At 42.5% G+C, this 14,709-nt stretch overlaps 2 protein-coding genes and 1 long non-coding RNA gene across 8 annotated transcripts in view; 1 reads left to right on the forward strand and 2 right to left on the reverse strand.

The window, feature by feature from the left end:
- The first annotated feature begins 725 nt into the window (after positions 1 to 725).
- LOC109465499 (piwi-like protein 1) lies at positions 726 to 7,346 on the forward strand. Its single transcript, XM_019762857.1, has 9 exons — positions 726 to 1,165; positions 1,607 to 1,774; positions 2,061 to 2,198; positions 2,396 to 2,625; positions 3,071 to 3,738; positions 4,135 to 4,344; positions 5,973 to 6,390; positions 6,671 to 6,760; positions 6,940 to 7,346. Exons 1-9 carry the CDS (start codon positions 825 to 827, stop codon positions 7,344 to 7,346), a joined length of 2,670 nt encoding a protein of 889 aa, XP_019618416.1. The 5' UTR covers positions 726 to 824.
- Positions 7,205 to 8,577, reverse strand: LOC109465503. The gene is made up of 2 exons (XR_002139962.1): positions 8,520 to 8,577; positions 7,205 to 7,340 (listed from the first exon to the last, which is right to left on the reverse strand). It is a non-coding gene; the product is annotated as an uncharacterized LOC109465503 (long non-coding RNA).
- Positions 8,578 to 9,849: 1,272 nt separating this feature from the next.
- LOC109465492 (erythrocyte band 7 integral membrane protein-like) overlaps positions 9,850 to 14,709 on the reverse strand; it is a 34,941-nt gene continuing 30,081 nt past the window's right edge. For 4 of the 6 annotated variants that reach the window (XM_019762849.1, XM_019762846.1, XM_019762847.1 and 1 more), the window contains exons 6-9: positions 12,779 to 12,982; positions 12,493 to 12,548; positions 12,171 to 12,249; positions 9,850 to 11,949 (exon numbers count right to left, since the gene is read on the reverse strand). In XM_019762849.1, the coding sequence (XP_019618408.1) occupies positions 11,758 to 11,949; positions 12,171 to 12,249; positions 12,493 to 12,548; positions 12,779 to 12,982 (531 nt within the window). In that variant the 3' untranslated portion in view covers positions 9,850 to 11,757. Of the gene's footprint in view, positions 11,950 to 12,170; positions 12,250 to 12,492; positions 12,549 to 12,778; positions 12,983 to 14,309; positions 14,393 to 14,709 lie in introns of all 6 variants that reach the window. The other 2 variants (XM_019762848.1, XM_019762845.1) reach the window with 1 other exon arrangement.

Genomic DNA, 14,709 nt, shown 5'->3' on the forward strand with positions numbered 1-14,709 from the left:
GAATAATATTCATACGCAAGCCCAGATCCTTCGTATTTTCTATAAAATGGTTGTCAACAAATCTCATTCTGTGGCTCCATGGTTCATTCACACACCTGGCGGCTAATGAATGAACTGCAAGAATAACCTTTATGCACAGGCACTTACGATCACTCTTATTTTCCTATAATTTTCAAGGAGACTGAGAAAAAGCCGAGTCATCAGGAAGGATTTCTGGCGATCTTTTTCGTCACAATCCACCGACCACACACAGGCAAACACGCCTGTCCCTGGTGCTGAACACCATCCGCCGACCACACACAGGCAAACACGCCTGTCCCTGGTGCTGAACACCATCCGCCGACCACACACAGGCAAACACGCCTGTCCCTGGTGCTGAACACCATCCGCCGACCACACACAGGCAAACACGCGTATTTGAAGTTTGGCTGAATATTTTGTACCTCAAAATATCACAGTTACTTTTCTGTTTTACACATCGTGCCCATCGCGCTTAGCCTGGGTACCATCCCCAGTAGTATATTCGCAAACTCTATAACTGGTTATAGAGTTTGCGAATATACTACTGGGGATGGTACCCAGGCTACATCGCGCTCACACCGAAGTAACAATACCGAACAGTAGAACGGCTGGGGAATCTACATTCGTCAGCGACGCTTTCGAATTCCCATGATGCGTTGCGTTCGATCCATCCGTTAGCAGTTTGAGTACAGGCGGTAGTTTGCATTGGATAAGAAATAGTGTATTATCGCTTGGCCTTGTAGTATTCTTTATCAGCTTCATCTCATACCAATACGTCTTACGTACTTGACGTTTGACCAACCATGGATGATGACGAGATTTGGAGCGCGACGAAAACCAATGGAAGAGGCCGGGGTAGAGGACGGGGTCGTGGTCGGGGAGCTGCTGTCGTAGCGCGCGCCGAAGATCCCGACACTGTCCGTCGGCCGTTAGGGCGGATACCTAACAGTGAAAAGACACCTCTCCTCATCCCTTCCTGTCCGTTTGAAACGAGTCCGAGTGACGACGGTCCACCGAACTCAACGTTGGTAGAAGCGGTACAGCGGCTGTCTCTACAGGCAGCGACAGCAGACCGGCACGCCAGCACAGCAGGCAGCGGCGACAGCACAAACGCCCAGCCGCTAATTGTCACCAACTTCATACGGTTTGTTTATCTGCAAGACTTAGACTTAGACTTAGGACCTCCTGCATCTTTGACGCATGAGGCAGTCAAAGCAGCCCAGCTTCCTCTGTCAGCAGCCAGCATCAAGGCTTCCTTCCAGCTCATGCTGACTGCCTGAAGGTCCCTCTCCACTGTCTGTCGCCAGTTCATCCTTGGGCGCCCCCCTCCACTAAATTGCTCTCTAGGTGTACTAAACCGAATAAGAAAAGCATCTTTTTCTTCCACTTAATTTTGATGAGGATAATCATGAAGCAAAACAGTTAACGTTATAACGTGAAGATAAGTTTGTCTATAAAAAGCCAGACATATGATTTAATAATGTTAAGGAAGTTCAGAATCTGTCTTATCCTGGTATCAGCCATTGGGGTACTTTGCACTAGGGGTGAAACGTCGTTAGCTTTATCATGCCATTCTTACGTATAGGTTCACTCCGCCCGAGAACTGGCTACTGTACGTGTACGATGTGTCCTTCACACCGGAAGTAGACAACCGGAAGAGGCGGCGTTCGTTTATCGACCAGTTATTCGGTCCGCGCGCCGCCAACTACACTTGGTTGTTCGACGGCTTCAAGATGCTTTACGTCACAACAAGGTAACAGATATTGTTATTATAAATGCAGGATAAGACACTAATGGCATTCAGTTCTTCAGATCTTTTTTATTATTTCCAGACGTGCTATTCATAATATCAGTAAATATATGGAGTTGGCTCTGTTTTGTCAAGGCAGTAAGTTTGACTTATGTGATAGTCTGAGAGAATCGTTAACCCAGTGAGTGCGTCGATTGTCCACTCCATCTATTGAATCACAAACCTGTTGACTCTGTTCGTGATTTCTTCATCCTAACAGATGCCACGAACACTCTCTATTGTTACACAGGCTGAGCCCTACTCAGAAGACACTGGAGAGGGATGTAAAAGACTGGAGCGGGAAGAGGTACCGGGCCAAGTTCATGTTGACCCGAGAGATGGGACCGACAGACCCGCAAGCCACGCAGTTTTACAACCTAGTCTTCAGGTTCGGGTCTTCCTTTTCATTCTCACAAATGGGGTTCAATCGGTGCACAGAAAGGGACAAGTGTATCTTCATTTGTACGAACATCTTTCCAGGTAACGTTTCCTAACCCTGGCAAATTGGCAACTTTATATTTAGCTAGCCAATCGTAAGCGTATTCAGAGTCATCACTTGATTTAAATCTATGCTGTTATACCCAGGCATTGTTTGTTGGACAAGCTTGGGTACAAGCAGATCCGGCGGTACTTCTACTGCCAGGAGGACTCGGTGCCGGTACCGCAGCACAAACTGAGCGTGATGCCAGGCTTTGACACCGCCATCACGTACCATCAGGGCGGCTTCATGCTGTCCGTGGACCTGTCCTACAAGGTCCTCCGGGAACAAACAGCTTATGACCGCATGTACGCCATCTACCTGAAGAAAGGCAAAGGTAGGGATATAGATATTTGCCCACATGATACCAATAAACATTTGGTATCACGGCCCACATTGGTATCACGGCCCACATTTACATTTGGTATGATGTGGGCCGATTCGCAATTTCACACGTTTCGCCGCGGAGCTTCAAGGTTTCGCCGTCGATCATCTTTGAGACAACTGGAACCAATCAGCAATGAAGTGTCCTATAAATACACAATGTATGTCATGACATTTTCCCGTCAACAAATCATAACATTTTTCCGTAAAATGGTATTGATTCGCTACGTACTATGGTTTGTTTTCCGTTGTAACTTACATCAATCGTACTGTGTTTTACGACGCTTACAAAGTTGGTTTATTTACGTGACGATTTTAATTATTTGATGCGTTAACCGTGACCAGATAAATCTTTGCCATAGTTTTACAAACAAAAACACCATTTTCATGACCATTAGGAGACTATAAGAGAGACATGTGCCGGGAAATGCTGGGGAAGGTTGTGACCACACGCTATAACAACAAGAGCTACACCGTCGACGACATCGACTTCGACCGGAACCCAGACAGCACGTTCGAAAAGGAAGGTCAAAAGATCTCGTTCGCAGAGTACTATGCGCAGACCTACAACAGGAAAATATCAGACGTGCATCAGCCGCTCCTTGTCAGCAGGAGGAGAAAGAGACGCCCGGGGATGTCTGAAAATGACGAGTTTGTCTACCTCGTGCCCGAGCTGTGCTACATGACGAATATTGAGGACACCATGCGGCAGGATTTCCGCGTCATGCAGGACTTGGCCACTCACACCCGCCCCGACCCCGCCAAGCGGGCCAAGATGGTGCTGGATCTGGTAAAGAAGCTCAACAGAACCCGAGCCACGAGGAACGAGATGGAGAAGTGGGGCATGAAGGTTGAGCCCAAACTGCTAAACGCCCCGCGACTGGATCTGGGGAGGCAGACCATCCTCATCGACGGGCAGCGGTGCGATCCGGGCGCTAAAGCGGAGTGGTCGGGGCACCTGCGGCGGACCCAGGTCAAAGGCCTGCCGGTGTTGAAGACCTGGTTCGTGGTGTGCCCCGAGGCCATCATGGAGGCTGCCTCCATATTCATCGGGAGCTTTAAACAGGTTAGAACCCGTGAAAAAGTGTGTGAACATGCTCTATGAACATAATCTTACGTTATTGCGTGGTGACAGGGAGTCTCTTTCATTGAAAATAAGCAATGGCTCGTTCCCGAGTATAACGCCATTATTAACGGTTCCTTGAATTTCTTACACAACCAAGAGTTAGAATACTAGTATATTCACTGCCTGCAGAATTTACTGTCTCCAGAACAGTGCTTTATCAAGATCCATGCTCAGGTACTGTTTTTGAGAGTCCACTCTTATCCAGAACCGTTCATGGCCAAATCTACGTTCTTGGATACGCGGAGACTATCCAGAACCGTGCCTGGTTCATTCTAACCCTAATTCATTCAGACACGGTTCTATATACAATATCAATCAAATATCTTTGATTTTCAGGATGCCCCCAGGATGGGTTTTGAGGTGACGACCGAGAGGATCGCGCGGCTGCCAGATGATCGCGTCATCACGTACATCAGCACCCTGACGCAGCTCGTGCAGGAGGTCAAGGACCTGCAGATGTTGGTCTGCATCGTGCCGAACGACAACAAGGAGCGGTACGACGCCATCAAGAAACTGTGCTACGTGGACTACCCTGTTCCCTGCCAGGTACGGAGTTCATACATAATAAGTAACTGCTTGCTGAAATGAACGCTTTAGGAATACCATAGGTTAAGACACATAAATATAGTAGATGCAATTATACAATATATATTGACTTTATGCATTTAATGAATGCAGAATACATTCATTGAATGTGGAATACATGTATTGACTGCAGAATACATTCATTGAATGCAGAATACATTCATTAAATGTAGAATATTTTCTGCATTTATTGAATGCACATTCAGTAAATGCAGAATACATTCATTGAATGTGAAATACATTCATTGAATGTGAAATACATTCATTGAATGTGAAATACATTCATTGAATGTGAAATACATTCATTGAATGTGAAATACATTCATTGAATGTGAAATACATTCATTGAATGTGAAATGCATTCATTGAATATGAAATACATTCATTGAATGTGAAATACATTAATTGAATGATAGAATTTCTGTTTTTAGTTGAGAACATGTTACAAGTAGAGTCTGCAATGCACTTACATGTACTTACTTACTTACTACAGTCTGCAATAGTATATTCAATTCGCTAGAAAGGGGAGGTACAGCATTACAATATATATTACATACATATGGGTTTAACTGTTTGCAGATTTAAAGGAACATTTGGCTATATATCATTATCATATAGCCAGATGACGTCGACCAATCAAAAGGCTCCATTTCCCCCATAACCCGGGTCATTAATATCCGATATACGGACCTGCGGGTCCGTAACCGACGCTACCATTACATGACAGGGTGGTGTTTTCTTCTAACCTACTTGTAATTCTAAAGACCTTTCTGATAGACTTGTTTATGTAGAGTAGTAAATTAATTTAGTTTTGATAGAACTGCTGAGTTGTCAGATGAAGTAAAAGCAGTGTTTGGGCCAACCGCAGAGATTGATTTGTACAATAGTGGTGGAGAAACAGTTGAGGAATTCGAAATTCAGCGGTAAACTTCAGCGGTAAATTTAGTTCATATCTGTAACTTTCAGCTTTAAATAATTGGTTTGTTGCGATGGGAATTCACTTCAATGCAAGATTAAAAGATCTATATGTTACACAGAAGTTGTTTCCCTTATGTGTCAGCTTGATGACCCTTGATGTACATGCATATGTGACAATGTCTATATGATAATAATGTTAATGACCCGCTTTCCTTCGGTGTATACGGTGTCATAATTCATGGTCGGTTCCTATAACCACCTCATAAACGACCTCGTCCGCTCCGCGGCCTCGGTCGTTCATTCGGTGGTTATAGGAACCGACCATGAATTATGACACCGTATTCACCTCAGGGCGGGTCATTAACCCTATATTGTTTGGCCAAGATTTCGACTCTAAACCTGTTTTAAAGCTGTATCAGCTCTCTGGTACAACACACACATGTCAAAGTTGTACCTGTAGTGTTCAAGCTGTACATGAAACAAAAGTATGATTTTATTATATCCACAATAGTACGGATAAGTCATATCAAAGGATAAAAGACAATAAGGTTCTCTTTTCTGAGTCTTTTTGATCTTCATAGCTACAAATTGGATATTCTTCTAAACATACTTGCTGCTCTCATCAAAAACAAAGCGGCTAACTTTTTTCAATATATATCCATTGCCACCAGGTGATTACACGTGGAAAGCTGAGGGGCAACACACAGAAGACGCGGTCTATCTGTACCAACATCGCCTATCAGATTGGAGTGAAGCTAGGCGGCGAGCTCTGGCAAGTTGACCTACCCACTCCCGCACGAAGCACCATGGTCGTGGGGATAGACGTGTTCCATGACTGCGCCGACCAGGCCAAGAAACTCTCCCGGGTTGGCTTCGTGGCCACGACTAACGCCACGTGGACGAGGTATTACTCGGCCACGGAGAGGCAGGGGCAGGGGGAGGAGGTGATACCGAGCATCGGGAAACTGTTCTACGCCGCCCTGAAGAGATGGTACGGCATGAACGAACAGAGGCTGCCTGGCCGAATCCTCGTCTTCAGAGACGGAGTTGGAGACTCTCAGATGACCATGGTGAAGGAAATGGAGATCAGTAAGTACAGGCTGGTGTGGGGGATATTTCAATTTTGCTCCCACCAAGTCAGTAGATGTGTTTGAACAAGACGTTTGACTCTGTGAAATGCCATTTACTAAGTACAAGATTTGATGAATACTAGTAGACAAACCAATGAATGTATGAATGTCGCTCTGTGTATCAACGCTGGTTTCAACATTCATAGACATGTTTGCAGATCGCTTTTATGTACATATTCTACATCTCTTTATGACATTTATTTGATTTCATTCTTCTTGTGAAATGTGTTCCTTGTCAGGTCAGCTGAAGATGGCTGCAGACATCTTCATCAATGATATGGTTAACAGTGGTGAGACTGATGTCAAGATGCCAAAGTTCACGGTCATTGGTATGGACAAAATCACCTCATGTCTTTACAACCTTTAGGTTTCTTTTGCGTATTTGTCCATATGTAATGTGTCGTTATTGTTGCTGTCAATTTGTCGTATATTTGACGAATCTCTGTTACCAGCACAGTTAACACTAAAGTTAACTATACTGTGTCCTGTTCTGTTTTGTTCTCCCTAGTTTGCAAGAAAAGAATCAGTGCGCGGTTTTTCATGGCCGACAAGGGCGGATACCTGTCCAACCCAACTCCTGGCACCACAATCTCCGCATCCGTCACTCGAATGTACGAGGACGAATCATGGAGCAACTTCTACCTAGTGTCCCAGTCTGTGCGGCAGGGAACGGTTGGCCCCACCCACTACGTGGTCATTGAGAACGAGCCTACCAGTGAGGGGAAGACGATACCTGTGCAGATGTTGCAAAAGATCACTTACAAGTTGACGCACCTGTACTTCAACTGGCCCGGAACCATCAGGGTGCCGGCGCCCGTCCAATATGCACACAAGCTGGCTTTCCTGGCAGGGCAGCATCTACACAGGGACCTGCGATACGATCACCAGCTGGCTGATCTGCTGTTCTTCCTGTGAACACAGTACATTGCCATGGCAACAGGATGGAACATAGATTAATGCAAATGTTACAAAGTAGATGTACTTTGTGTAACACAGAGTACTAAACAACATTCATACATCTACCCCTATTCCCAGGTGCTGAACAACAGTCTCACATATAGCTCTGTCCCTGAACAACATTCACACATCCTTCCCTATCCCTGAACATTCACGCATCCATCCCTGTCCTTGGTGCTGAATAACATTCACACATCCATTCCTCTCCTTGGTGCTGAACAACATTCACACATCCATCCCTCTCCTTGGTGCTGAACAACATTCACACATCCATCCCTCTCCTTGGTGCTAAACAACATTCACACACTATCCCTGTCCCTGAAAAACCATTGCATATCTATCCCTGTTATCAGTAAGGTTCTCTCCTCTTACATAACATACTCGATTGCACTTTCATAGATAACATTTGCCAGGAGTTATGCAACTCCTGGCAAATGTTATCTATGAAAGTGTAGGAGTAGGACCAACCATAGCCTTCTATAGGATATAGTTCTGACATAGTTCTAGTTATGAATTTTTAACAGTGTAATGTTGTCATTGTAAACTGTAAATGTAATATGTAGACTATTGCTAGCAATTCTTAAGATATACTATATGCTGAAGATAGTAGCCTTGATCTGTCATACTATATCTTGTCCCTTGCGGCATGATTCATCTATTTGTGAGATGATTTCTTCTTGTTACTATCAATATCAATGTGCAACCTTCCTGTTTATCCATTCTGCTCTTCATTCTTAGTGCCATTTCATTGGTGCCATTTAAAAAGATTAAAGATAACAGCTACTTGCACATGCAATGTTGTTTATTTTTTCAAGTCAAAAGCATGCCATTCATATTTTAGGTTGCCCCAGTTTTAATGCCCCAATTTCTGTATATGGCTGTGTTTCTAAACAAAACACCAGGTTTATGCCAAGATGGATTCATTTTGTCCTCCTGGACGTTATACCCTGCAAGTGTCCAATATCAGATAGATGTAGATGTCATTCACTCAGTATGCTAATACATGATGCACTTTTGTGAACATATGTATTTCCAACAAACATTCATCCAACATTTCAAAAGAACTGTTTTCCTTAATCTAAAACTATCTTTTCTAATAGAGCTTTCTAGATTCTATCCCAATTTTCTCACCCTATAAAACTGCATCAGGAAGTTCCCCAAAGGACCAGGGTAGCAGAAGAGTTGGTGATCAGCTTGACCTAAGTGTGCACAAACAATGCTGGATTTTATTATCTTATTCACATGTGATTTTTTTATTTTTTATAATTGAGCAAAAAAGCAGGATGCTTCAAGACCTAAAAAAAAACATACAAAGATAGATAATTACATTGAGAAGGAACAGAGTTCCACATATATTAAATATAAGAAAAGGGTGACCTTGTCATTAGTATTGTTGACTGCATTGACTTACATACTTACTGTTCAAACCTGTACAAAACCACTTGGGCTGCTAGCAGCATGCAGACTCTGTATAGCCTTCAAAAATGATAGGACTAAAATGATAACAAAATTCACCACAACAAGAAACATGGATGACCAATCAGATACTAGTAGAAGTCGTTTAACTGTTGTTATGGTGTAACTTGTTAGTTGTTGTAAGGAGTGTTGGCGTAGAAAATGCACCGAGGGTATTTCCAAGGAATGGTTCAAATGCTGCACTTACCCAAGATGAGGTTCAGTTGTAGAATTTCAGTCTTGGTGGAGCTTCAGCGCTAGAACAAGACCGCTCAACACTGGAATTCCTGTGCTGCACTTCCTTCCGCCATTTTCTCCCTAAGTTCTGCACTGGGCGCCTAGTTCGGAACCCGTACTTCGGTACCTTAGCTATTTAATTTTGACACTTCTGGAAGTAATATCACCCGGCGTTTGCCCGGTTACTTCTATAAGACTTAACTAATCACCTGCCCTTTCGCTAAAGACAGCGACATGGTTCCAAGTTTCTTCTTTTTCAACTCTCCACGGTACAAAAGCGCCAGTATCAGTCAGCGGAATGATTCAGAACTGCAACGGACGGTCATGTTGATGCTGGTTGGTCCGCTGAAATACGTAACGTTACATTGACAAATCAGCGTAGACTGACGTTTGCTCTGCGGGAATCCCCTACAATTGTGATTGGCTACTATTGACCAATGAGTACGTCCAATATAATTCGAAACATCGCCAATATATTTCTACTGTCTATTTGGATTGGTTCCTTCTTCTAGCCAATCAGCATTCATTGTTCCATCATACCAAACTTTGCTATATGTTGATTGGCCAGTATAACATTAATTGACCAATCATTGACGCTTACCTAAATCTGCTGCATTTATATCACTGACTGCTAAAAGTCGCTTCTAATCCGCATGGTGTCTCGTTTGACACGCAGCGGAGAATATTCCACTTTCTTCAACAAAACATTCATTTGGCACACCATAACAACATTTCACTGTCGTTCAAGAAAAAAGATCAATAACACCGATGGGCTTTTATAATTTTTTATTTCCAATCCAAACATCAATAATGCATGGATACGAAAACACTACAAGATCAGTATACAACTAACAAGAACAGCATCCATATTGCTGAAGTGAAAACTGCAGTTGAAAATATGATATTTTGTAAATTATTACGGAATAGTTTGGGTTGTATGCCTGGCACGAGTAAACTGTTGAATGTTCCTAATTGTCCAGCACTTTTTTGAGGACGTTATACATGTCACGTCTGCTCTATGTTTTTAGGTGACATAATGACTGAAGTATGTGCTTCAAGGTCTTATTTCTACGCCCATACTTTCTGGCTTCCATGGAGGCAAAATGTTGGTTAATCAGCAACACTACAAATCACAAAACTGCTCATATAACAGTCATATTATATAGTCTAGTATTTTGAATATAACATACACCAAAACGAATTTCTATAATTACCTTCAGAGTCAATATGGAATGCATTATGTACAAGCATACAGAAATTCACTTTACACAACTTGCCAAAACTTTACGTGTTGTACCACATTTTTTTCCAGATGTACTCCTTCAACATTCTCAAATTACCCAAAATCTTCTGAGGTGAAAAAAAAAAACACACAAACCATTTACAACAGGGCTCTAGTCTTCACCCCAACCAAGGAAGAGAAAACTTTTAAGCTTGTCTAGTAAGCTGCTTGCAGACAATTTTTTTCACATGAATCTCAGAGTGACGGACTTTACAAGCAGTGCAATACCATTCATTCTATTTCAGAAAGCTGTTACAAATGGATGAAAAACCTAGCACGTGCTTCATACTTCAGGCAAAAGCAAACAGTTTTCTACATCAAGTACAATCACTGAGCTTGCATTGGTTGCATTGGCGAGTGAAATTTAAGAAACGTACACTGCACACAGCGAAGAAATCTCGAACAAACACCGAGTGAATTCGAATGTAAAACAGGTGCTCTCTTGGATATACATGTATTTCAACAGAAATAATCAAGAACCACAAACAAACACATATTCAAAAGATGTACAACTGTTTCAGCAATCACAGATAAGCAATTTTTTTCTCTATTCCAGTTAAAACTCCTTTAGTACAGCTGAACTAGCCTGATAGAATATTCTTTGGCAGCAAAGTCAAGAGATCACATTACAGTCATACATGTAGTATCATCATCCAACACCTAAGATTAGTTAACTACACTCCTGAACTTCATCACCATTGCAATAAAAAATTTTAAAAAACTTTTTGGAGCACTTTCATGAGTTTTTAAAAGAAAGCTGAAACAAATTCTTCTTTAAAAATCCTAAATTTGTCGAAATTTCAACTTTGCTACCACTGGCACATGCCAACCTTAGGTATTGAATGACTATGTTACAAATTTTACTTCTGGAAAGTCACTAATTACATTAAACTATATCTTTCACTTCTACAGTGTTTACATCCCTACAGTATAATATGTAGACTGAGAACATAACTGCCAACACACTCAACAACAGAGACCACCAGTCCTGGACAGTAAAGATAGTGGATTTCTTCTCTGTATTGTGGCTATGATAGCATGACAGTTACTGCACTTTTTAAATGTATTAGAGGTTGATAGATTCTTTATGTTGGTGAGGTAAGGAATGTTTTAACACTACAGCATTTTTGCCCTGTTCATCTGTATGGCGATAGTTCGAGCAAACTATCAAAGGTATGGAGGATGGGGGTGTGAATTTTGTCACCAATGCAGAGAAAGAAGTCCAAAGCCTTTGACTGTTGCCTCTGTGTAAAACCCCTCCCCTCCCTACAGTCAAGGCACACAAGTTACAAGACATGGTTTCCTTGGTCAGTTGAGGCCACGTAAACGAGCGCATTTCCACCTGTCAGCCAATCAGAAGGAGCCTTCTAACTGATGTGCCTCAACTGCGGCGTTCTACTTTTTGCTCATCATGTTGTTGATGAGGTCGATGGGGAGGGGGAAGATGATGGTGGAGTTCTTCTCGGCGGAGATGCTGGTCAGGGTCTGCAGGTAACGCAGCTGCAGGGCCGAGGGCGACATGGCGATCACGTCAGCGGCCTCCTTCAGGGCGCGGGAAGCGTTCATCTCACCCTCAGCAGCGATGACCTGGAGAGAAGGTTGAAATTTACCACAATTAGCGAGGACCGTTCAGACCTCAAAATACAGCTTAGTGTAGGTAAAATTGGAGCTGTGCATCTTCTTACAGCCAAATCATCATAGAGAAATCTTCCACTTTTTACCTTGACTAACAGGAACTTGACATTCAGTGACTACAGATTGACAGTGAAAGTTTACAGACAGCGTCTGCGTGTGAGAACTGTGCTTACCTTAGCACGAGCCTCACGAGCAGCCTCAGCCTCGGCAGCCATGGCGCGCTGCAGCTGAACAGGCAGACGCACGTCCTTGCTGTAAATAGGGAAAATACACATTTAACAAGACCATGAGTAACCGTCGACATGAGCAACTTTGTAGGGCTGGAAAAATAAGACATTTTAGACTCGTACACATTTACATGGCATATAAATACCGGTTAACACAAATTCACAAATTCAAACCACCAGGGCTTTACAGGTTCAGATATTAACAGTTTTCCTGCAAAACCAATGTTCTACAAGAGCCAAAAGGATATTGAGTAGGAATCACACTCACATTTCCACACGCTCCACCTTGATGCCCCAGGGGTCAGTGGCCTCATCCAGTTGGGACTACAGAAGGAATGGAGAAAAAGCGAACCTTAAGATGGACAGACATACATTGTACAAGATTTTATGTTTTCTGCTGTAAAGCTATGGGTTTCCACTTCTGGTCCCCAAAAGAACTTAACTGTATCAGATGGCTGTTGTATTACGACATGTAGGTTGCTTCAGTGCAGGTACAGGTATGCAGATAAAAGTATTTCCAGCCCTGTCCTTGCTGGGCACAGAGTGAGACATACCTGCATGGTGTGGCTGATGTTCTCGCGGTCCGACAGGATCTCGGTCAGGTTCTTGGTGCCCAGGATGTTCCGCAGGGTGGTCTGGGCCAGCAGGCGGGTCGACTGGTTGGCGTTCTCCACGTTGGCGACCGAGATGGTGGCGTTGCTGACGCGGAAGTACACCACGGCGTCCACCGAGACCGTCACGCTGTCCTTGGTCAGGATCTACGGCACAACACAATCCATCCAAAACGTCTTTCTTTTGGCAACATCACCTCTTTACTGTAGTCAAAACACACTCTGCTCTGATTCAAGAATTCTCATTATTTGTCTGATTTTGTCTTTTGCATTTTCTCATTTTATAGGCCTCTTACCCTACTCTTTTTACATGATGTTATCGTACAACATTTCCATGTAACACAATGTAAAAAGAGGTATGACAAGAGGTTTTGATATCGAGAAAATACTCAAATATTAAGAGACAAAATAAGGAGAATTGAATTCTCGAATTTGGGCAGATCATGTTTAATTACCTTAAACTAGTTAAAGCAGTGTGGCCACCAAGGGTGCAGTGCAATTATGGTGTTGTGCATTTGCTGTTAGTTTCAAATTTAAGTGTCTTGTTTTTGTCATCTATTTTTAATACTGCAACAACAAAATACTTGAAATAAAGAATGCCTGGAACATGCTTTTGATGTAGATAACTGTGGTAGTGTCAGTGTTAGTATACTGAGACATGCACTGTGTTTCTCAAATAATGATGAGAATTTTACATGCTGAATTCAACTCATACCAGAGAAAACTGTGAAAGAAAGATGGAGAGAAAGAAATCAGAGTAGCAAAGAGCCAGCCAGCCATGCGTTAGTAGTGTGTCTGTTTAGCCTGGAATCCATCCTATTCCATCCAGTTCACTCCGACCATTTCAATATTCAAGCAATAATGGTCCTCACTTCCCATGTTATTTTAGAAATATTTCTCAGATGCAGTGTACCAGGATCAAACTTCAGAATGCCTGATAGAACTCTGTCACCATGCCATTTTGAGGACCATGTGACTTGTAGCCAATTGGAACTCTTGGCTGTGCATTTTGTATTTCATGCAAATTTTCAAATGCAAATCTTTCTTTATTGACAGGTGCCAGACTGTTTTGCAGAGAAGTGACCAGAGGAGTTAACAGGAGCTAGAATATGACAGATACATTATGTGCCAGGCTTTCTATGTTAGGGTGGCATGTATCTCCCCAAAAGACATTCAAAAACCTTAAACCCATTACGGTGATTAGAAATTGTAACTGACCTAAAGAAAGAGAAAAATTCAATCAGAAAGACAGAGAAACCATCGGCATTTTCTTGTCCACAATTTGCCTTCATACAGTCAAGAAAGGAACCCTGCATACACGTGTCATATTTCTCTTTGAGTTTGTTCTCTTTTTTTGTTGTTATATATAAAATTGAAATTCTAGGTTATTGACTGTCTCATGAAAAAGAGTTCAGTTGGGGATCTGCAGTACCAGCCAGAGAAGACAGGTGGTGTTGCTACAAACTTGATGTACCTCTTGTGGAGGCACATTAAACGATAGGGTACGCAGGTCCACCTTTTTGTAGTCATCAGTACAAGGCAGTATGAAGAAAATGCCTGTCAAGAGCAACAAGAAAGCAAACATACAGTTGAGTTGATGGCATGCGTGATAACATTGACATAAACGGTACAACAAAACAAACCAGCATGCACTTTTGGGACCTTGCCATATGATCGAAACACTTTTAAAAAATGAATTCATTTTCTTAGAAAAATCAGATGACTTCAGAATGGCATGTAATCCAAAACATGAGAAAAAGAATCCTAGTTTGCTGTAAAGTAGAATCAAGCTGCTACCTCAACATACACATTATACCTCAGTGTATGGTATGCTTTCTTGTCATTCTACCTTTCTTCACACAACCTTGCACTGA

The sequence above is a fragment of the Branchiostoma belcheri genome, unplaced genomic scaffold (assembly GCF_001625305.1).
Source record: "Branchiostoma belcheri isolate BF01 breed outbred unplaced genomic scaffold, Haploidv18h27 scaffold151, whole genome shotgun sequence".
NCBI lineage: Eukaryota > Metazoa > Chordata > Leptocardii > Amphioxiformes > Branchiostomatidae > Branchiostoma > Branchiostoma belcheri.

Bases quoted from the DNA above. Each gene is read 5' to 3' on its own strand.
- LOC109465499 (XM_019762857.1), top strand. From the start codon at position 825: ATGGATGATGACGAGATTTGGAGCGCGACGAAAACCAATGGAAGAGGC. The intron at 1,775-2,060 runs GTAACAGATATT...ATTGTTACACAG, and splicing joins ATGCTTTACGTCACAACAAG to GCTGAGCCCTACTCAGAAGA. The intron at 2,199-2,395 runs GTTCGGGTCTTC...TGTTATACCCAG, and splicing joins TTTTACAACCTAGTCTTCAG to GCATTGTTTGTTGGACAAGC.